Source organism: Archocentrus centrarchus, chromosome 13 (assembly GCF_007364275.1).
Source record: "Archocentrus centrarchus isolate MPI-CPG fArcCen1 chromosome 13, fArcCen1, whole genome shotgun sequence".
Classification (NCBI taxonomy): Eukaryota; Metazoa; Chordata; class Actinopteri; order Cichliformes; family Cichlidae; genus Archocentrus; species Archocentrus centrarchus.
The window spans coordinates 42,477,848-42,501,170 of NC_044358.1; the positions used below are offsets into that span (position 1 = coordinate 42,477,848).

Consider the following 23,323-nt stretch of genomic DNA (forward strand, 5'->3'; position numbering starts at 1 on the left):
AACGGCCTGTTTAAGGTCATTCCAAAGCATCTCAATCAGATTTAAGTCCACACTTTGACTAGGCCACTCAAAAGCCTTCATTATATAAAGAGATTGAGCACTCAACTAGAGTAGAAAAGCACTATATAAGAACTAGTCCATTTACCTTTTTTTTTTTTTTTTGTCATTCAGAGGTGGGCTTGCTGGTGTGTTTCAGATCACTGTCCTGCTTCACAACCCAAGTGAACCTGAGCCTCAAGGAACAAACTGACAGCCGGACACTCCCCGTCAGCATTTTCTGGTGGAGAGCAGAATTCATGGTTCCAGGAAGTCGTCCAGCCCCAGACCATCACAGTACCACCACCACGATGGTCTCATGTTCTTTTTATGAAATGCTGTGTTAGTTTAATGCCAGATGTAACGTGACGCAAACCTTCCAAAATGTTAAACTTTTGTCTTGTCTGCTCACAGATTCTTTTCTCAAAAGTCATCATCAAGCTGTTTTATGACAAATGTGCGACAAGTCTTTGTCCTCTCCATCTTTGCAACTCTCCCATGGCCACCTCAGGCCCTGCCCACTTCATGTCATCAGCAGTTGCTTCACCCATCCTGAATGTAACTGACGTACTCTGGTCTCCGGTTGCCATGTTGATGCAATTGTTTCCTGAGTGGCTGCTCCTTAACACTTCCTGCACCCTCGTGTTTACAGTTTGAGTCCATTTTTGCTGAAGAATCCTACAGATTTCACCTCTAAGTAACAGGCAGGAAATGACTCAGTACTAAATAACTGCTCAGTAGGATACCCCACCTTACTCAGTAATATAATGATAAAGCAACAATAATACAATACTTGTTATGCTACAAATCTTAACTAATCATTATAAAAGCAGCAGTGAATAAATTTTGCACTGCCCACCAGCTGGTTTCAAGTTTATCAGGAGCCACTCATGAAAGATGGTGAAGGATTGATTGACAGGTTTTTAATAAAGTGGCCATGATGATCCTTCAAGATGTCAGATAACTCATCACTACTATTTAGTTTTAGCAACCATTATTCATCAAATAATTCCTGATTCTTCCCTGTTAATTTTCAGTTGGGTTCTTGACAGGAACTTTATATTAGATAAAACTTCATCAGCAGTCATCAGCTAGTTTCTCAATACCCAATTCCCTTACTGTACAGCAACAAAATAAACACAACATCAGTTTCTAATGTTTAATTTAGATTGTTTAATGTTAATTCCATGCTGTGTTTCAGTAAGAACAATACAGATTCCCTGTCTGTGGCTCCAGTCAGATATCCAGTAGTACAAATCAGCTCCAAGTTACACATAATGAAGCAAAACAAGAAGAAACTGCAAAAGAAAGACACCCTCTGAACCACAGAGGAGCTCTAGTGAAAAGCAGGGGAAAGCAGCAGAAAAGAAAAATAGAATATTAATTCTTATCATTAACTCATGCAAGTACTGACCTTCTTCATTTAAGGGTGGGGCCAAATTAAGTCTACTCTTTCACACAAGTTAAAGATCTCCCAAGTTTTTTTGTTTTTTTTTTTTAAATTCAAACCACCAGCAAGAGGAAAACCTTCAGAGCCAGAACGTGTGCACAGTTACAGTATTTCAGCACAAAGTACAGTCCAAAGACAACTACATAAACATGACAACAGAATCACTATGGTGTAAAAGTTAAGCACTTCTTTGCCCCACGTGGATATCGCGAATATTGCCAACTTCCTCTGAACTACTAAGTTAACAAAAAGGGCACTTATACTCTTCCAAACTGCCCCTAAAAACGGTCAAATGATCTGCATGACATTTCAGTAAAAACAGAGATAAAATAACTCCCACAACTAATAGTCAACATTGTCAGTAATAAAAGTTAATTTCTGTAATTACATTAAGAAAAAAAAAATTCTCAATACATCCAGCAACTGATAAAAATATTGAGGAAAAAGCAAAAACAAAATACAATAATGAAACCAGAGATAACGTTTTCAGAACTGCTTGTACCGGGACAAAATGAAACAAAAACAATCCAGGGACCGCTTTCTTTACCGCTGCCTTTCTAACATTGTATTTCCTGTCTCAATTAAGTGGTATTTACTTGAATGATGTCAGGGCTAATATAAAAATAAAAAAAGAAGAGAAAAATTAACTTGTTAACTCCGTGGCCCTGTTGGGTCTTGGAGCTACAGAGGTGGAAGAAAAGGAAAAACGAGGGAGAGACAACGAAGAGGAAGGTGACTTGTAGAGGGATGGGTGGGTGGTTGAGTAGGAGGAGGATGAAGGTGGAGGGACGAGGAGCGTGGGGGTGGGGGTGGGGTGAGGGTCTCAAGTTGTTGGCTGTTGGTGGCATAGTCTCACTGGGCCTCATCCTCAGCATCCTGCAGTGCCTCTTTGTTCTGTTCTTCACCTGGGGGAGAGACCATTCACTGTTAGCGCTGTTTAAAGATCTCACAAGGCATCCATGTTTGTGTTGTGAGGGCGTGGCAGGCGTGTCTAACATTTGGTGTAAAAGAAAGTGAACCCAAGCACTAACTAAAACCTCTGGGAGTTAAAGTCCTGCCACTTAACCAATTTTAGACTGAAATGCTGACACCACCCTCTTTGGACCCCTTTATGTGCTCAGCATAAGTTAAAATTGTGATCTAGCCATGTGAAAAGAAGCTTCATGACACTGAAACACTAACCTGTTCCTGCCACCTCAACGGATACCCTTCAGGGGAATAACGTTTCAATATTTTTTCTCCAAATATATAACAGTAGCGATATTCTGAGGAGTCTTTCCTACAATAGGTCCTTGTTTACAGTGACGTATGAACCAGGCTGGATGAGAATTAGTAAAGGCACACTACAGACAAAATACTTCAATGAATACAAGGTCAGCATTTTACAGCACCACCCAAGTTGAAGTACAGTAGTAGTATCAGTGCCAATAATGACTTATAAAAGCATGCACAGTGACAGTATTATTATGATTACTAATGCATTAATATGCAAGTAGCCTGGTACTGGAGGAGGTTGAAGTAAAGCGTATTTTAATTATCTGGTATACTGATGGTTAATCGGCAAATACAGATTAATCTTCAAACAGTCCGTTTCAGCAAAATTCGACCCATTTTTCATTTCAACCAAACTGAAATAACCGCCTGCACGTTGAGAACACAATGAAAAAGAAAGTCTAGGTAGCTTACCACTGCTACTAAAAACTGCATTTACCAAAATACGTGAAACAAGTTGATTTGTATGGAAAACTGCTTGGAGGACTTTTAGAGTCTTTTCTTAGGGAACAGGGGATTTTAGAGGACTACAGACTGACAAAACAACTGCAATAAAGAGAACAATACCCAGAATGTAGAGAGCGGTGAGGTAGAAAAATAAAGTGTCAGGAAACATCAACAGCCTTGAGAACAGCCACCTGAAAAAGGTACTTAAAGACAATTCATTTCATTTCCTCATATTTATCTTTCTCTTTTTCCCGATTAAAAACAAAATTTAAAAGGAAGGTGGGTGGGGCTTCTGTGCTTGCAGCCAGAGATAACCATATTAGGCATATCCTCTCTCACTGACATCATACAGAGCTAAGGCTGTTGAAAGGAAAAACAAAAAACAAAAAAAAAACACACACACCCTATGAAACCCTTTTTGGACATGAGACAGGGATTCTAGTGGAAAAAAAATTCCTCTTCTGCCTACCGAATCTTTTCAGGTAGGAGATGGGAGAAAAATGACATTACAATTACAGTACAATCCAACTATAGAAAGTGATGTACACCATTGTGACTGAAGGGGATAAGCATCCACCACTATGTTAAAATATAAAATAAGGAAAAGCATAATGGGTCCACTTCAGGTTCCTGCAGTATTTAATAATGTACTGTAGTTCTAGTCTTTTCCAGTTCTGATTTTTTATATGTGGGAATTTAAACTGATTATCTGAGTGATGCATTTTAACTGACTTGTTTTAAAACAAATGAAAACTCAATTTTTGAATCTAGCATAAATCTGTAAAGCAAACCTGCATGCTGAATGTGAACTTTCACCAGTTTCGGGTGTTCGCTGAAATGGTGCAAATGTGCCATTCACTTACACAGCTTGGAAAACAGTGTAGAAGAGTTTGTGTACCGGTGGTGGGGGGAGTGAGTTTCACATAAGACTCGACACCTTTGGTGTTACCTGAGGTTAACTACCACCTGTAGAAAGGCAATGGTGGTGGTGGTGGGGGGGGGCATTAAACCAATTTTAACCCTGCCCTTAGAGAAGGTCAAATATTGCATTACTGCTTTAAACATGAACATTTTTCTTAGCTGGGTCTGCATGTCTTTAAATGGCTGACTGACTGTACCTGTCCACAATGTGCAAGCATGCAAATAATATGACACTACTTGGAGCACAGGTTCGACAGGCAACTAGTCTCGTCACACTATCTAAACTCAAGTGAGCCAGCTTTCAGACTGTGGTGGGAAGACCAAAGATTAGAGCATGTCACCAAAAGTTAATACAACATCCAAGTGAATGAGTAACAAAGCAGTGCGTGAGTGGACTGAATTATTAAACCATGAGTGAGCTAGTGCAGAGAGGTTAAAAAAAAAAAAAAAAATAGTCACACACACACATAGAGCAAAGGCGTGGGTGAGCAACACTTACAAAGTACAGTTAACATGGGAAATGAACAGGTTTGTTTCCTTTAGGACTCTACAGCAGAGGGAATGAGAAAAAGACAAGAGAGGCGATGAGTCACTGAAATAATAAAGAAAAGGTTTCGATGGATGCTCTGCAGCGTAGCTGATGCAGACTGCTGGACTGAATGGAGGAAGAGAAAGAATGAATCAAAAAGGGCTGAATGATGTATTATTTTTAAAAATTGAAATTTTAAAACCTTTTTACACCAAAAGTGACTATTTCACTTTGGATGATTAGATTACTAAGCTGCAGCTTGTAGTGGTAACAGCTGAGCAGCTAAAAGAAAATCAGCTAAGGCAGATTTACTCAGCTGTAGCTTATTAATCATGCTGGGACTTGGTGAACCAGGAGAAAGGTTGGTTGTTGTCAGGTTAATGTGTCATCTGTATGCCGATGACTACACTCTTTACGCCGTATAAGACAACACACGGCTACGTATAATTCGTGAGGGTTGAGAACGTTGACAATTTCTTTCTGCTGATGGTGAGAGAAAAAAAAAAAAAAAAAGCAAGCTAGAGTTATGCCATTACCAGGTGGTGGTTTCAGGTAACTAGCCACACCTCACTAATCAGGTAGTAGCTTGGCAAGTAAAAAAACTTTAGACGCAGCTGTTGGAATCTCAACCTCCAATTAAACATTTGAGCTCAACACACTGTTTTAAGCTCACAATTCTTCCACCCTAGGTATATTAACAGCTAACAGAGTGAATTATTTTAGCTTTAAAAAAGTCCAAGAGAACAACACTATCCACAACTATCCAAAATCTCCTCACTCTTATTTTGAAAGTACTGTCTCAGCTAAACAACTAGCCCCAGGGATTTGCCCCTTTGGCCAGCTGACCAGGATGCTGGAATGATGATTCTCAATATGCTTCAGCTGCTTCTCCGGAATGTCTGTCCGATATATTCCAGCTGTATCATCGTGGACTCCGGTCAACTACTGCTGCAATCTGGATAACTACATAAACCAGAACCTCCAACAGGTGGAAAACTGGTCCATGTGGCTGCTACACTGAGCTCTGAGGCTGCAAAGCTGAACAAGAACTACCACCAGCTGCAGTCCAAAGTGGTGGAGCTGGGAGTCTGAAGACTTCATTTTGATAGAAATAAGCCAGAGTACTCACGCATATTACCAAATCTGTAATTGTGTATTTTGCTCAGTGTGAAATTGAATTTACACAAAATCATTAACATTTTAATTACAGTATTGGAGAAAAAAAAAAAATCCTAATTGCATGTTTTTCTTAAGTCACTCAGCCCGAGAATCTAATTCTGTGAGACAGGAACACAGGTTAGATGGGATGACTCCAGCTCAGCCTTACGTGAAGACAGCAATTATGCAAAAAACTACCTCTGTACCAGGACATGCACACTGTGAGCACCATGATTGGAGTTAAAACTGTCAACAAGAGGTGCATTACCACTGAAAACAATCTTTCCAAAGTAAATGGCAACCTTTGGAGGAACTCTGTTCTTCTATGTGCATCGTTGTTGCAGAAACAACTTTCAGGGTGGGAATTTCATTGCTGAATGCTGCACACTGACCAACTAAGTTACAGTTTTGTGCAGCATAATTACACACCCTGCATCTCTGATTGCTGGGCCCTTCTGTGAAAACACAAAACTCAGTGTACTTGAAAAACCTTTGGTCTTAGAAAAATTCCTAGATATTACTTCTTGGGAAAGTTCCTAGAACTTTCCGTGGAATAGCATCTTAAGATTAAAGAAGACGTTTCCCGATCCTTTTTTCTAGCTTTCTTTTGGTTTGTTTTTTGCTTAAATGCTGTAAAAACAAAGTCTTTCTGACATTAAACATTTCACATAATATACAGAGCAAAGCCCAATAGCAGCATTTCTCATTAGTTATAACTGGACTGTTAACCAGTTGATTTTCTAATGAGTCTGCTTCTATTATTTTTGCAAGCTGTCAGTGTGACAAAACCAAAACACTCAAGATGCTCACAGCATGAAGACACATAATAAACCCAATGTAAGAAGGTTTTTAGGTGGAGATGAGTGAGTTAGTCAGTGTCAGCAGCTAGTCCTGGAAAAAGAAGTTCTGCAGTAAGAGGCATACACGGGAAACTTTGAATGCAGGAAATGGACCATGCTATGGGACTCTTACCTTCTCCCTGCATATCTGAAGTCCATAGTGTCAGGTTGTCACGTAACAACTGCATGATAAGTGTGGAGTCCTTGTAGCTTTCTTCACTCAGTGTGTCCAGTTCTGCGATGGCGTCATCAAATGCAGCCTTTGCCAACCTGAGCAAACAAATGTGTGTTGAAATAATTTACACTTCAAACAGAAACTGACAGGAAAAAAAAAAAGAAAAAAAAATCATGTTTTTATTGATTATCTTTAAGAAGCATTAAGGTTCCAGTCGTATCCAAACAGAGGTATTCTGCATTAACCCCGTGTCCCTGATTGTGTGTGAAACTCAGTTTTATTTGTCCATTTTTGTTAAAGACAATCAAGAATGGCTTATAAACTACAATGTTAATGCTAAGTGAGAGTCAAATCCTCAGTCTACGGCGCGCGTGCGTGGGGGGGTCAACTTGAAAAGGAGTTGAGTCATTGTTTGTCCGGCAGTTCACTCAGCAGTGAGGGGACAGTCTCGGTGTTATGTAATAAAAAGACTACAGTCCTACTTTACAGTGACAGTGAAGAAACAATAACCTGCATGCGCGGTCAGGTGAGTTGAGGATCTCATAGTAGAAGACGGAGAAGTTAAGGGCAAGTCCAAGGCGGATGGGGTGTGTGGGTGGCAGCTCCGACATGGCTAGATCAGTAGCAGCTTTGTAGGCCACCAGACTGTTCTCTGCTGCCTCCTTTCTGTCGTTGCCAGTGGCAAACTCTGCCAGGTACCTATGGTAATCACCCTTCCTGGAATTGGAAGGAAACAAAGTGGACATCAATTCATTTTTGGTAGTGGAAAAAAAAACATTTACAAGTACATCTTATTTCCTGTGAAGTGTCCCTGATAGTGACAGTTTCCTCTGAAACTGTCTGGCATACTTATAAATATTCTAAAGCATGTAACTGTGTCCAGCCCAAAAACATAGATGTAACAACTGAACAGCAGCAGTTACTGTATTAATCTGTTAATTAACATCAAAGCTCTTACATTTTGTTGTAGAAGACCTTCGACTCTCCTATCTTAGCAGAGGGGAGTAGGTGCCTTTCGAGTGCTTCCAGAATTTCATTACAGATATTCTTCAGCTCCTTCTCCACCTGTCAGCAAACAGACACGCTTTCAGTCAGAAATAACATTTGATCCCCTAAATTTGAAGCCATCTCTAAGTTCAAATTTGGATTCCTGCTCCTGTCCATAATCACCATCCATTTGAAACCCATACTGTCCACTGGGGACAATATGCATGTCCACATGTCCAGGTTTACCTGTAGCCTCTTTAGGACCTTTATCAGTCCCTTTACACCCCCTGCTAACAATATTCATAACAGCTTTAATATCTGACAATTACTAATCCAATTAGGATGTTGCTCAAGGCTTATCAGATGCTCTAATGTTTCCCCACACACAGCAAATGTATTTAAGCATTTTTGACTTTCATCCCTTCTGTTGCTGCTGACCAAACAGTCACACTGATCCTAACTCAGGTTTACTATTGGCTGGCTCACTGTTCATCAATATCACTCAACCGCTTTTCCAGTGAGTCTCTTGTCTCACCAGCTAACAGGCTCCAACTCCTCTGTCTGCAACTGCAGCTTGCAGCTGGAGTCTACACGAAGCTGTATTTATTTGTAACACAGTAGTTAGTTATTAATACTAACACATACCAGGCCTTTCTCCCCAACAAAAAAATCAAATCTGTGGGAAACGCTGCCATATTTGTAAACTGATTCCTTGATTTTTATGGTCCATTATGGTAGCTTTAATATTTGATATTTACTAAACAATCAGGATGATGCTCAAGGCTTGTCGAATGCCGTCTGCCAGGGAATTAGAGGACTAACAAAATCAAGGTGTACTCTCCCTGAATCCAATTATGTCATTGACTGCAGTCCAAGTGCCTCTCCCATCTCTGACACACTCTGGCCTCTCCCATTATAACAGCAGCTCTTATTTCCTTCATAAAAAAGCAAGAGAGCGGAGGACTTGCCAACTATGACTCAGATGCAGTCTGTCCAGTAGCTGCTCAGCGTGTGCATCATTAACATGAGTTTGTGATCTCGCACTAACACAGCTAGTCTGAGACGCTTTACAATGAGAACACATTATGGGACATTATAGAACAATCTAAATACAAACATAAGCTTGAGTGTCTACTGAGTGCTGTACCTTTTGCCTGTATTCCCGGATCATCTTCAGCTTCTCTTCTCCACCCTTGTTCTCTTCCCTCTGTTCGATACTGCTGATTATCCTCCAGGAGGCTCTCCGAGCTCCGATCACATTCTTGTAGGCCACTGATAGAAGGTTCCTCTCCTCCACTGTGAGCTCCACGTCCATGTCTGCCACCTTCTTCATAGACTCCACCATCTCTGTTAAGGAGAAATGTAAAACTCCTTCGAACACCAGGATTTTCCAACGGGTTTTATTTTTGTCATGTTTCTAATTAACTGTGCATCTTGAGAGAATGCCTTCATTCAAAAACCACTAAACGATTAATGCTTGACTTCTTAAAACTACATCCATCTTTGCTAGCCCCAAATTTACAGAAAAACAGTCACAATCACAGTGGCAAAAATCAGATGAGCCTCACAAATTCATGGGTTTTAGGCTGGGCAAAAACTCTCATAATAAATGAAACACACAGGCGCCTGAGAAACAGCGCCCAGAGATCATATGCATCTCTGGGCACGACAGGCATACAAGGTAAATGTTTAGGTAGTTTCCTCTCTTCCACATATCCCTGGCACCAAATCCAGCAATCACATAGACATACGCATACACTCATTACTTGCTTAACTGATAAAGCAATGCACTTTACGTTGTATGCCATAATTTACCACTAGGGAGGAGTTAATTTAAAGGGTTAACCCTTTAAAAGTAAGGCCCAGCTCAGTGGGTTAAAGGGGCAGTATGGATGGAAAAGTGGCTGATGTAATTTAGCAAACATCTGACTGCGACCCCCCCCCCCCCCCCCCCCACACACACACACACACACACAATATATATATATATATATATATATAAAGCCTTAAAAAACACCCAGCCTTTAAATGACATGTTAGAATTTGATTAAACTAAAGTAACCGGATGGATCCGACTGCATTCCGGTAAGGCTACCATTTAACCAGTAAACCATAAATCACTCTGTAAATACACTCGGTCCAAATCCCGTGAATGAGTCATGCTACATTCACTGAACGTTACTGAGCAACGTGTGACCGGGTGGCAAAGGCAGCCGTCTAAAAACAGCCTCTGCACGGCCTGTAATGGTATGACAGTGTTACAGAAGTGTACCGGGGAGGGGCGGGGGGTCGTTTTTTTTGCCAATCGATCTGTGCAGCCTGCTCGCACGGGAACACCCCACAAAGTGAACATCTGCCCTCCCACTCTCTGCTAATACACACTGGCTTAAAGGTGCTATTCTTGCATTTTGTAGCCTTAAGCCTCGATTATTGTTGAAGCCAGCTAGTATCTGCAAAAGAATCACGTAAAAGTTGCTAGGTTAACACATGCGGCAACGAAACGAAGCAGTAGCTCGTGTGTAAAGTTACACTGCTAGCATGGTGCAGGGGAGGCAACTCCTGACAGCTCACGCTCCAGTAATCCGCCATTTTGTTGTAGCCCCTCCGCTAATGCTAGCCAGCGTCTGTGACATCCGCTCGCTCTGCCCCAAACAAAGAGGTTCCATGCTCACGGACTGTTTTAATGTCGCAGCATTGTTATTCAACAAAAAGCCACATGTCACGCCAATAAACATCTAAAAATCTGCGGCGGTAGCCGCGTTAGCCATGTAGCTTGCCGCGGCTAGCGTTGCACTCCCAGGTTGAGCGGTGCTCGGGTAGCGTTAGCTAGCTGTGGAGGAAAAAGGCGAACATGTCCCAGTCCAAGCCGGCCCCGAGAGCGCGCCTTACCGTCATATCGCTCTGCCTGCTCGGCGAGTTTGGCCTGATAAACTAGATCCTCTCGCTCTCCCATCGTGTATCAAGATGCGGGTAACGTAGCGAACTGACTGATGAAAGTGACGGATCTTCAGTGCAAAACACGGTTGCGTGCCAGGTCTGTCTGTGGCTCCGTGAAACCAACTGGGTAGATGACTGCTGTTCCGCCCCACCGGCAGCGCTGCGCTGGGATGGAGTAAAGATGGCGACCGGCTTCATCCGGGTACTGCGCATACGCACAACACTCATCGATTCTGAGGAGTCCTGCTTTTATTTATTTATTTTAAGCAGAAAAGCAGACTCTAACCTTTTTAAAGAGTAGCTAAGGTTAGATAGACGTGGTAAATTACACCTGCGTTTTAAGGCGTTAATGCTGCCAGCCGTTTCTGCTGCTGGTCTGTGATATTTATAGCACTGCAGTCCTGTATGTTCAGAACTACATAAATAATAAAAATGTTAGCTTGTACTCCAAAAATACATTAGACTGTGGAGCTCGAAGTACAGCAGACAAAATATTTCTTCTTTGTTTTACCTCAGCATTTTCACAGATATGAGCTAACAATTCAGATAAGGTTTGGGAAGAGATGATGATGATGATGATGCCACCTGCTACACAGAGGACCACACAGTACTCATGTACTGACAGCCTAATGTTGATCCTTCACATGCCCGCCAGTCAGCAGTGATGTCATATCCTCATTTGAATACATAAATTAAAACAAGATATTATACTAATTATTTTAACATGGACATTCCCCCAGAGCCTATTTTACTAAAGTACACATTTAATGTACTTTAAGTATTCCCCAGCCTTGTCCTTTGTCCACCCCACCCCATTTTAAAAATCCTGGAAAGGCCCCTTTTTTGAAGTGACGGTGGTGATACCGTTTTCACAAACATATACAAATTCAACACTCAAAACAAATAATTTGTCATGGGTTTGACTTTATTTACTAGTATATTAACACATTACATGCTACTGAAAATAAAAAGGTAATTTCAATTGTCTTGAAAGAATATAGTGTTATAATAAAATGGCACATTTTGATATTAACACAATTACCGCTGCTGTTTTGCCACCCCTTCCTTTATATGAAAGGAAATGAATGACTTCATGCAGGGCTACTAAAAAAATACTTCTTGATGGTTTTATTGGCAACAAAATTTATAAGCTAATGATTTAAGTACCTGCCATAGGCAGCATGAGTGACAAAGAAGTCGGATTTGATCAGAATTACAGATAAAAATGGACCTTGTCAAAAAGCTGGCAGCAAACACAAATGTTAATTTCATCAACCAGATTTTTTTTGTCCCCCCAAGAGTAATATTTTTAAAACTGGAAATATTACAGTACTGAAGTAGGATATGGCCAACACAAAAATGAACTGTTAGCAAGACTGAAGTTGTTGAGGACAGAGAAGCAATGACGGGTAGGCTAATGACAACCTAAAAAGTAGAGCAAATATCAATGCACACTCAGCATGAAGGTAGTAAGTGCTGTTAAAAATCTAATTTCATCTCCTTTAATCTCAAACACTGGAAATCTTCCCTTTCAGCAAAGAGCCCCCTTCTGAATGCCGTTACAGTGCCACCTAAAGGCTGCTCGAGGTGCTGGTCAGAAACACAGTACCATGACATCTGAGAGGAACCCTTCACCTGATAGAGACAGCAAGTTCTCATGGATCAGATTCAAAGTTGAGCAGGTTAACTCTGGCAAAGGTCTAAGTCACACACGCATCCCACTTCAATCCAAGCTAGTCTGCATAATGATAAATGACAGGGATGATTGTCAGGTGTCAACAAGTAAATAACTGATTCAATGTCACAAAGAGGGGAAAAAGGCAATCTGGGCAATAAGGAAAACAGAGGAACAAAGCAGTAAAGCAGATTGAGCTCGTGCATTGTAACTTAATGGGCTTTAAATTAAAGACTGATAAAGGATTAACTGAGGAAGCACAAAGGACACACAGGCCCATAAGCCTGAGGATTAAAAGAGCACACTGGTGGAAGATGGCAACAAGCCTGTTAAAAGGTTAAAAACTAAAAAAGGGGCAGGTATCAAATATTTCCACCACTTTCTCTTTTCTGGGACACATCTGACAAGATCTGAACACAAAGTCAGTTCTGTTAAGGTATATTCTGTGAGCTGAATGGAGGGCGCTAACATGAGAAGACGGTACTAACTAGCATAGTGGACAGCCTACATTCACTCTGTTCAATCATGTACATCACACCCAGAATGAGAACACACGTGGCCCTGTGAGGGGCTGCGAGGACACAGACGAGCCTCCCCCCAAGTCAGTTCGTTCATTTTGCACCCTTCACTCCCTCCCAACATGCAGCAGTAAAAAGTGTTTCCACCCTTTGGGACTAAACCAGCTATGAAGAAAACTACAAAGATAACCAAAAAAAAAAAAAAAAAAAATCAATATTTATCATGTAATGATAATCACATAGTACATCATTTCATAACAATATGTTCTTATTTTTTTCTTACAAAAAAAAGACTACTTGGTGGTACTTGGTCATAGGTGATTGCTGGATGGGTAACTGAGGTGCGAGAATGTAGTGTTGCCTTTATCACCTCCACCTCCTCGACAGTCTCGCAGCTCCTCTGGTTTGCTGCTGGGCTAGAACTATGGCTATAGCTACATGAAGTCGCTCCAAGCTGCTGGTCTTCACTCAGTTCTCCATTTGACACCAGGCAGGAGGGTGAAGCGAGTGTTGGACTGTGTCTGCTCCTCGAGAAGAACTTTAAGCCTCCAAGTGACTGAGCTCAATCATTTCCCGCTGAGATCAGTTAAATCTGTTCTAAAATGCTGCTGCTGGATTTGAGCATGTTGCAGTTGTGGGTTAACACAAAATAATGCTGCATTCATGTCCAATATAAAGCAAAATGTCTAAACAACAAAAGGAGCCATGTGTGACTGTGCTGCACTGATCAGGCTTTAGCATCAAGACCGGAAAATGGACGCTCTAAAGCTCAATAATTAACACGTTACATGCAGAACCTGCACTGCTGCTGTATTCCCATCTGACATGAATGCAGCACGAGGGGGCCCCACAGTGTTTCGCGATGACAGATGAAAACATGACAGCAGTTATCTACTGGCTCTGACACAGGAAGAGGAAGTGGTTGAACTCTGCGGCGAGGAGTCTCCTGAGGAGTGAGTGTTGATAATGTGTCCACGATGGAGGGAGGGGTCTAAAGGGTGTTGCCTGATCTGTGGAACAGGCGATTCAGTTCTATCTGTTGCACTGTAGATGACTGAAGTCAGTCTGTCAGTAAGTGAGGGCAGGTGGAGCGGAGAGTAACTGTGATTACTTAAGCAGCTAGAAATGGAGGATGTGTGGGTTACAAGGGTCCAATGAAGGCCTGTTTTGTTCTCAGTGACTCTCTGAAACTGTACTTGGTGCAGGTAAAAGCTGGAGATGTGAGGGAAGGGGGGGGAGAGGGTGTGGAACGGGGAGAAGGGGGGGTGAGGAAGGGTCTACCACTAGTGTCCAGGTAGAAGCCCGGCGGTCCGCTCTCAGCTGAGCTCATCCTCGGCGTTGTGCTGGTCCAGCAGTTTGACGTGTGTGAAGGGGAAGTGGCCGCGCTTGCCTTTGCATTCCCCCTCCCATTGGCCGTTCACGTTTATTTTGGTCACCTTCACCATGTCGCCCACCTGCACAGGGAGGGAGGGGAGAGAAGCGGTGAGACATGTGCATAATCCAGTCCTCTCGATAACGCAAATGCCACACGCAGCTGAAACAGCTACAGATTAGATTGGATTAGATTAAACTTGATTAATCCCTTTGGGAGGATTCCGTCAGGGGAAATTAAAGTTCCAGTAGCACATTTACATTCATTGTTACAGTTATTTATCAGGTGACAACGAGACTGACTAAAAGATGGTTGGAAAAACATTTGATGCAAGTGAGAGTGATGTGGGAATTATCTGCAGGTGAGGGCATGCATGATTACAGGTGGCCTGCACAGGGAGGGGAGTGGCCGCTCCTGTCACTGAACCTGAGCAAACAAAGACCAGTAGACAGCTCCAAAGTTCAAGTTTGTATAGGAGATGACTTATCAGCATGAGATCAATCTGATAGCATTTACCAGACAGGCCTAGCTGTGTCAAAGAATTTGCAGGACATGTTTTCATAGCCCAGATATGACGCCTCTGAAAAGTATTCCATTCTTGTGCACCTAATATAGCTGCTCTAAGCATGCTTAAAATAGATAATGCAGTTTAGCCATTCCCAGCAACTCAATAGCTCTGCAATACAGTGTCTCAATTTTTTTGAATCACATGTGAGGTGATTAAACAACCGATGATGTTTTGGATAATTATTTGTTCCATAAAATGTAAAAAAGAAAAATCTTAGCTTGCTTGTTTTGTCCTAGCAGCGATTTGTAGAGACTGCTGGAGAATATGAGTAATCAAAGAACAGGAACTCCTGCAGACAGCTTTCATACTGCAACACAACCAGGTCTCACACAAATTGTGCATCAATAGAATAGACTATACTCTTCATGAGTAAACACCGAAAATAGTGGATACAATGCCTATCATAACTATTGCAAAATAGATAAAAGTCCATTTTCTTGACCTTTAAAAATTTTGTTTATGCCTAATGTTGGTTTACTGTCTACAATTATCCACAATTTAACACAACTACTTGAACCAGTTTGCAACAACATGCATTTATGTTAAATTTTGGTCCACAACATTACAGTAATACTGTTCTTTAGTCATGACGGCTGGGTTGTGCCATTATCTACCACAAAGTTTCAGCGGGTGCAATGCCTTCTAACATTTTAAGTGTAGCTTGAAAATGTGGGTAACAGATACGCACGCCTGCTGCCACCACGCTGTGTCAGAGCAGTACCTGTGGTTGGAAGATTCTTGCAGTTATAAAAAGTTAGTCGTCTTTGTTTTTGGGATTAGTGCTCGCTCTATTTGTAAAACCTTTAAGGGCGTTCCATTGTGCGAACCCTTTCATGTGTTCGGTTTGAGTTACCGCAAGTGATTGCTGTCTTTTAGCATCCTCGGTGCAGCACGAAGTGCCTCCGCCCAGAAACGACAGATGAAAAGTTGTTTTTAGCTATATCTGGTACATGCATTGGAAATAAATCAATAATTACACAAATGGAACTTTAACTTGAAATAGAATGTTTCAATGAACAGTAAAATCTTCACAATCATTATGCTGTTTAGCTGCCCTGTGGCACAGGTACACTGTAGACCCAAATGCTCAAAGTACCCTCATGGATCCAAAATCCTACTTTTGAATTCTGATTTTCTCCCTCTTTGAGTTAAACAGACTGTTTTTGATTAACTTGAACTATTTTGCACATTAGGTAATCCCAGTTAATGACATTACTTTCTGAACTAATTTCTATTTTATGTGTGCGCCATAGTCGCACTTGTTCACTAATACTGCAGTATCCAGTGTTGGCTTCTCTGGAGGAGATCTATGATTACACTATAAAAATGCTAGCTAAAATATCCGGCATGTTATTTCATACTGAGCTGTTTTATGTTTACAGTTCAGTTATTCATGATGTTTCATTTCCCTTCATGTTAGAACAGTAATGCTGTGGCACTATGAGTGCAGTGGGTTACTGGGTTTATGACGTTCACTGTAGTTCAAAGTTTGCACAACAACCTTCTGCTCACTGTGACAACAAGAAGATCTTTGTGACTTTTGAGTGGATAGTCGGTCTCTGTGAAAGCAATACAAATGTAATGATCTTGTCAGTATTTGTAGTATTCATTTGATAAGAAAGTTATTCACGCTTGCCTAAAGAAAAAAAATCATTAGCTGAAAATAATGGCGTTCACTTAATAAGCACTTTACTGAACACCTTTAAATGTCAATTTAAACCTATCACAGCAATCAGTGGCCTTAATATGGGTTGTTGTGTGCATACAGTGTAGTCCCTGCATTAGATATTCTGCCTGAACGCAGTACTTTTTCTTTACTTCTTCAGTGGGTCTCTGCCTGTGTGCAGAGGGTGAGCACACTCAGCATTCTCACAGTAGTCCATTTAGTTGTTACTGTTTTCCAAAGATGACAAGATCTACAACTGATTGTTTTTTTTAAACTGGGGATTGGAGAAGCTCAGAAGACCCAATTCTGAAACTACTGATGATGTAAAAGCAGGTGCAGGCAAGGACAGACTGGCTGAGCTGGTGAAGAAGAAAAGGTACTACTTTCACCCACAATGGCTAATAAAGTACCTGTGGTTGTGGTAAGAGGCGAATGCAATGAGGTTTATGTATTATAGTCAGTGTGGCCAACACTGCACACAACTCCAACCATGTTACCGGGTCAACACAGTTCAAGCTTAAAAAGCTGAAGGTGTTCAACAACAGTAAGCCACCTGCATGACATGAAACAGTGTGACCGTCAAAAGGAGGAGCTAAGAGGTATTTCTGACAGTCGTTGAAAGATAATACCAGGAAAAAAAAAAAAAGTCTTCATAACTTAAAAAATATAACTGAAAAAAAAAACAAAAAAAACAGCACTATGTTAAAAAGGTATAATGAAAACATTTTAAATTTAAGGCAAGATATTGTTATTAATATGCAAATTACATCTAAAAAAACGTCAGTGTGATATAATATAATGACAATAAAAGTAATCCATGTATAGATTTTTTTTTTGGTTACTAACACATGATTAAAAGAATAGCAGCCAATATTCACTTTTAAGAACTGGCAGCTAGTGAATGTTTGCAACATGTGCCTGAAAAATAGCTCAATTCTACTTTTGTCTGTCTCGTGTACAATGATGGTGCAAACTCAAAGGGACTGTGCTTGTTGCTGCTGCTTGTGGATATTATTTAAAACTGCTTGGCAGGTCACTCGCTCACAACACTGCTTCATTACAAAACAGTACCAGGGTTTTAACTGAGCAAAGGTAAGTGTTTATCCAAAGGGTCCACTGAGCAAAGGGCCTGCAATAGTTTATTACTGTGAGTGCTTATTATTATTTTCCTTATTTTCTATCATGTATATATACACTGTTACATGGCCAAAGTTTCAAATAATGAGACCAGTTTATGATCAGATCAGCAATCCTTCTGAAAACACTCTGTTTCAGGTCGTTTTTCTACTCTCGCCTCTTAAAGATGCCAGTAAGAGAGAATAATACCCTCTATGGTCATCTGAGGCAAAGACATCCCATCCACCTGCTGTTCAAACCTTCTGTTTGTGAGGAACAGCAAATCAGAAGAAGTTTAGGGGGAAATACAAAGCTGGCAATGAGTGAAACAGGTCTGCTTTGTTTATACAGAAGAGGCTACATTAGTTTAAACAAGCACTGGTTCTTGCTCATGCTGGTGGTGAAAGTGCTTTGAGACTGTTGTTTGCAAGTGACTCTATAAATTGGTAAAAACTGGATTAAAATTGAACTGAGGTTCAGCTGAGGACATCCATAAGCATTACATTTAGGATTCTTTAAACAAATGGCCTGAAATGCCTTTGAAAGCATTATGAACCTATTATCATTGCATAACAAGGCAGAGCCATAAATGCACAAGGCATCTGGCTCTTATACTTGTATAGTATGTAGGAGGGAGGGGGCACAAGCACCAATATTAAGTTTCTAAATGATCAACCTTTGTCATTTTTCTAGTCAAAACCAATGTACACACTCTGTGGCTCCAATTTCTGAAGTGTTCGAGTCCTGTGTGCTGTGTTTGATGGCAAACTCAATGTTTTCATTATCTCTGCGACATTTCACAGTCCAACTGATATAAAAATTTTATGCAAATAAGGTTTAGTATTTCAGAGAAGTGAAAATGATGGGGCTTTGAGAATCGATTACAACCATATTTTAATTCAAGTGTAATAAGAAATGCTAAATTAAAGGATAATGAAAATAATTAGCAACTGCAGCCCCAACTGATTCAAAGGCTACTGAAGGGGATGATTCAATCTGCACAGGTGTTCATGTTAATATACTCACTACTGTACCTTTATCTCCAGTTATATGGCTGGACTTTGAGCTTTACAACGACTGGTACTTCTATAATAAACTCCAGCTACAATGAAGCCTCTATTGAAGCTGACAAGTTTTGTTCCTCAGAATAGAGAAAACAAGATAATAAAGAGGCCCACATGCAGCAGGATTTACATACTGCAAATTAGCTGTTCAAGATAAAGAGTGATCTTTATCATCAAGCGAATGCAAGCTAATAATTAACTACCCAGTGTTGCCATGCTGAGTCACTAATGGCCAAATAGAGTGAAGAAAATACATTGCCTCACATGGGTCAAACCCAGAAAGGTCTTCCACAGGTGGGAGTGGCAGAAACCAGTTCATACAAAGGATGTCTGTGTCATATGTGAAAACAAATCTCAAACAAATGAAAGCTATTTTTCTGGCTGATGAACAACTCAGAAACATATCTTGTTCATCAGGCAGAATTAAAGCAAAATGTGGGTAGCGGTATCTTTAGACTTCCAGCAGCAGAGGAGCAGAGACAGAGCACGCTCAGATGAGTCTCCTAGTCTCATTTGTGGCTCAGTTGGAGTCCTGGCTTCAGAGAGACCAGAGGAAATGGTCCTGTTCCCAAACACAAACTATTTCCTTCCCCCGATGACCTGCTCCGTGGGAGCCCCGCTCTCACTTCCGGACAGTTTAACAGCCCAGCCGCCTGCGAGCAGCAAGCAGCGTATAATGGCAGTTTTCATATTCAGTCACCTATTTAGGTTCAAATCTGGGGGAAGGAACAAACGCTCCTAATCAACTAGAGCACTAGTCCATAAGGATGAAGCCAGGGTATTAATAACCACTGTGGAGAGCCTTAACGCAGGTCAGTCCGTAATGTTGTTGGACTTATTTCAGCAGAGGAGAAATTAAAAGAGCAGATTAACTAGAGAACCTAACACAGCGCTGCTTAAGCACTTTCTGACCTTGATTACTCTTCACCCAGCTCAACAAATACTGAGGAAGAACTAGCCAAAAGCACTGTGGGGAAAGAAAGCCAAAGAATTTGAGTTCAGTCTTGATTAGCTTGAAGAGCTGGTTCTACATCCGCCTTCCTAATTGTCTCCTAGCTTCCAGTGCATGTCATGCCATATTTACCTCTAAGGCCAGGGCTGTCTTGTCGTAGGCATTGGGTACCCTCTTCTGTATGGCCCTGGCATAGACGGGTCCGTTCTGGAGATTTGGGAGGGGTGTGGGCTGGGCATACTGGCTGGGGTCTCCCAGCAGCGGAGCCCCAGACGGGCCTGCAGCGCCGTCAGAGTTCCCCAGCATCCCCATCCCACCAGGCGCAGCCCCTGCCCCACTCGGCCCGGCCACCGAACTTGGGGATGCAGGTCGGTACTTCTCCACGTAGGGCACTGGAATCATCCCCGTCCGGCCTTCAGAGTTCTGGGCATTCCACCACTGCTCCTCCGGCTTCTCTAGAACTCTGAGGATGTCGCCCTTCCTGAACGGGAGATCCTCATCGTCGTTGCCAGGGAAATCGAAAAGCGCTCTGACGTATTCATCTTCCAGGCGGGGTGGGGGGCCTCCGCTGGGGCCGGCAGTCATGAGGGAGGAGTGTCTGGATCTGTTGATGGGTTCTATCAAGGTGGTGGTATCCAAGTAGTGAATTTTATAGAACTCTAGCAAAGCAGGTAGGGCATCAAACTCCTGGTCGCCGATACGGAACCTCGAAAGGGCCGAACCTGGAGATAAAGAGGGCAGGTGAAAGGTGAAGTAAGAAAGCAGAAAAATGAAATAATTTCTCATCTGAAACACTCCATTCCTTATCTGACAGCGCTCACATCTGGAAGATCTGAACCTAGCCTATTTATATACACAAGTATGATGGTGGTGATTTCCACAATGACCATCAAGTATTTTTGTTTCCTTATTTTACATTTTTCCCATACATGTGTTGGGTTTCTTCCAGTAAGTGTTTTGGCAAATGCACGAGGAAATAAATATTCTGAGAGAAGAAACCCAAGACGACGTTCTTGCAGATCAAAGTCTGCCAAAATAGGTCTATATGAGAGACTTTTTTAGACGATTTATTTCCAGTTGGTGAATTTGGCTCATATATTGGTGGTAGGCCGGACTTACGCTGATACAGCGTGCCATTTAAGAAGTCATACCGCCCACTCCTACGGAGGTACAGAGACAGAAAGCATCAATTTGTGATTTCTAGAAAACAATACGCTGTCTAGTGGAAAGAAAACTGTCCGTCTGCGCTTTGTTCACCTTTTCATGAGCTAACGTCAAACTAAGCGTGTTTCAGTGCGTCTGGCCTGCCAGGAAAAGGCACTATTGCGCATCTTCTTTGGTGCAAGTCATGCAAGAATGGTCACATCAGCATCTCTAAATACCGAGCCCCTACGCGCTCCCCCACCCCTACCTCTGCTGGCTTACCTGAACCAGATTGTCGGTTGTTGCTGATGCTGTTAATTATGTAATGCGATACTTTGGAGTTCTCTGACACCGACAGCACGTAGTCGCCGGGGCTGGTGATGGAGTCCCGGACCAGAAACACGCCGTGCCTCTGCCCCTGCAACAGAGATACAGCCTCCTGTCTGCTCAACCGACCCCAGTACCAGCTGCCACGGTCCTCCGCGTCAAAATTTCCGGCCATGATAACCACTCCAAAGCCGAGGCTTCACCGGGCCTTCCCTGCTCTCCCTCCCGTTATCCACAGGCAGAGCGTTCAACTCATACAAAAACTTTAGCGCCTAGAGCACGTTTAGTAAACAGGCGACATCCGCAGCCGGCCGTCTGCGCATCAACCCCCGATACAGAAGCTCAGCCGCCTTATCAAAGAGACCCTGGCTCGGTTTGTGGTTAGAAATTGGCTCTGTCTGTCATAAAACGCGTTTAAACGCCAGAAATCCAGCCGCCGATGACAACTAACTTCAAAAACTGAAATGGCGGATACGCGAAAACAAAAAAAAAGACCCCACTCACCGGATGTGACGTATCGCACTTACGGCGCACGCACCAGCGTCAAAGGAGGCCGTAATCTGAGCTGGGAGCACGCAGCTTCCGTTTCGAGCCGCGCGCTGCGATAAACAAGAATAAAATGTTAGGTGTCGTATGAAAATATCAGCAGCGTTTAGTGGAGCGTATGATATGTCGCCATATCGCTTATTTATGCATATTTTCTTGCAAAAGCTAAAGTTTATTGTGGCGATAGTCACTAAGCACTTTTCCTGCACTTGCTAACTTTGTTCGATGTCACGACCCTGTCTTTCATGTTGAGCTTTCCTGTGAAACTTAAAGCTTATCCCATTGTTTCACAGAGTACAGTCCCCTGCACACTAAGACTTCAGGTTTTTCTCCCACAGTTATGTAAATAAATAATATCATTTCATTTTAACCAGGTGAGCTTAAAAGAGGTTAGTTGTAATTTGTAACATTGACCACTAGGTGTCACTCAAAGACTCATCAAAATCCTGTCGCTGTTACTGTTGTCGTACCTAAATGTTGAGCTTTGGTACGTGTGTGACAGTAAAAGTAAATTCTGTCTGCTCATTTTTTCTGTGGTCGTTCTGTGGGCAAGAGAGCTTCATTTTGCAACCAAATGTAAACACAGACGAAAGCAGGTCATGTCCTAAATGTACCACCAACATAAAGTCACTTATTAATGATTACAGATGGGCCTGAGTAAATCAAATTCAGAGTGCAGCATTCATGCTGAAAACATAAAAACAAAAGCTACTTATAGCCTTCATCTGTGCATTCCCTGTATATGTCTGTGTTCCCGCTCAAGAAAGATCCTGTTTGAGCTTAAACCTTACTGTGTCTTTGGCTCAGATTTACTGTGCTCTACTGTTTGTTTGCCATTATACCATTTACCATTTAATCTTTTTAAATGTATAATTATCTGCATGTCCATGGAGCCCCAGCCCTACTGGGAAACACAAGCTGATGAACTACATATAATTACAAACAGTAATTTGATTTCAGCCAGAAGACTCGCATTTGAACTGACTGATTTATTACACTAGCAGAACACAGTAAGAGTCTAGCATCTAGGCTTCAAGCTCATCACCTCCTGCAACAATGTAACATGTAAAATTGGGGAGTGATGAGGAAACATCCCCTGGAGCCTGCAGGTGGATGCTGGGGGCTGAAACAGCAGGCGGTGATGCTGGGCAGGAGCTTTGGCACTGATGTATCAGAAGGACAGAAACCTGCTGCTTAAATAGTCCACCAAATTAATATGTTAGTCTGATGTGAGAAGTGTAACTTGTATAGCTGTGCAGCTCACATTGCCTGTCTGAATTAGCTCACAGGATTTGCTGCACTGAGTGCAAATTTCCTTTACGCTTGTATGTTGAACATAAGGAGTTCTCCATGTTCCGTTTTAGTGACTGGAGGGTGTAGGAGCTCACTTTTTAATTCATAATCACAAAAAATGAAAAAAACATTTAAAAAGCTGTTTTGATGCAATGCCACTAATCATTTCAGCTATAGTGAACTATCTAGTTTATGGGGAAAATAATGACACTGACATTGTGGTCAGTGGGGCCCGACAACAAAGTTTTGCCCTGTGGCCAATGAAGAGGTTGATTCAGCCATATAATTGTTATATATGGTTCATTCACACAAATAACAGACACGTGAATAAA

At 41.8% G+C, this 23,323-nt stretch overlaps 2 protein-coding genes across 3 annotated transcripts; both read right to left on the reverse strand.

The window, feature by feature from the left end:
* Nucleotides 1-1,194: 1,194 nt before the first annotated feature.
* ywhae1 (tyrosine 3-monooxygenase/tryptophan 5-monooxygenase activation protein, epsilon polypeptide 1) lies at nt 1,195-10,945 on the reverse strand. Its single transcript, XM_030743681.1, has 6 exons — nt 10,704-10,945; nt 8,962-9,161; nt 7,786-7,892; nt 7,338-7,544; nt 6,786-6,922; nt 1,195-2,391 (listed from the first exon to the last, which is right to left on the reverse strand). Exons 1-6 carry the CDS (start codon nt 10,765-10,767, stop codon nt 2,339-2,341), a joined length of 768 nt encoding a protein of 255 aa, XP_030599541.1. The 5' UTR covers nt 10,768-10,945; the 3' UTR covers nt 1,195-2,338.
* Nucleotides 10,946-11,655: 710 nt separating this feature from the next.
* Nucleotides 11,656-21,648, reverse strand: crk (v-crk avian sarcoma virus CT10 oncogene homolog). 2 transcript variants are annotated; one of them, XR_004020804.1, is made up of 4 exons: nt 21,108-21,648; nt 19,815-20,404; nt 13,704-14,398; nt 11,656-11,982 (listed from the first exon to the last, which is right to left on the reverse strand). XR_004020804.1 is itself a non-coding variant. In XM_030744611.1 (3 exons), the coding sequence occupies exons 1-3, from the start codon at nt 21,325-21,327 to the stop codon at nt 14,261-14,263; spliced, it is 948 nt and encodes a 315-aa protein (XP_030600471.1). In that variant the 5' UTR covers nt 21,328-21,648; the 3' UTR covers nt 11,989-14,260. The 2 variants fall into 2 exon arrangements, 1 of the variants encoding a protein (XP_030600471.1); XM_030744611.1 differs by lacking the exon at nt 11,656-11,982 and having other exon boundaries at nt 11,989-14,398.
* Between the last annotated feature and the right edge of the window lie 1,675 nt (nt 21,649-23,323).

What these genes read in the sequence shown, in the direction of transcription:
- ywhae1 (XM_030743681.1), bottom strand. Translation starts at nt 10,767, where the DNA reads ATGGGAGAGCGAGAGGATCTAGTTTATCAGGCCAAACTCGCCGAGCAG. An exon ending in TCACCTGACCGCGCATGCAG is followed by an intron (nt 6,923 to 7,337) that starts GTTATTGTTTCT and finishes TTGTTTGCTCAG; the next exon opens with GTTGGCAAAGGCTGCATTTG. An exon ending in TTCAGATATGCAGGGAGAAG is followed by an intron (nt 2,392 to 6,785) that starts GTAAGAGTCCCA and finishes TCTCTCCCCCAG; the next exon opens with GTGAAGAACAGAACAAAGAG.
- crk (XM_030744611.1), bottom strand. Translation starts at nt 21,327, where the DNA reads ATGGCCGGAAATTTTGACGCGGAGGACCGTGGCAGCTGGTACTGGGGT. An exon ending in CAACCGACAATCTGGTTCAG is followed by an intron (nt 20,405 to 21,107) that starts GTAAGCCAGCAG and finishes CTTTATCTCCAG; the next exon opens with GTTCGGCCCTTTCGAGGTTC. An exon ending in AGACAGCCCTGGCCTTAGAG is followed by an intron (nt 14,399 to 19,814) that starts GTAAATATGGCA and finishes CTCCCTGTGCAG; the next exon opens with GTGGGCGACATGGTGAAGGT.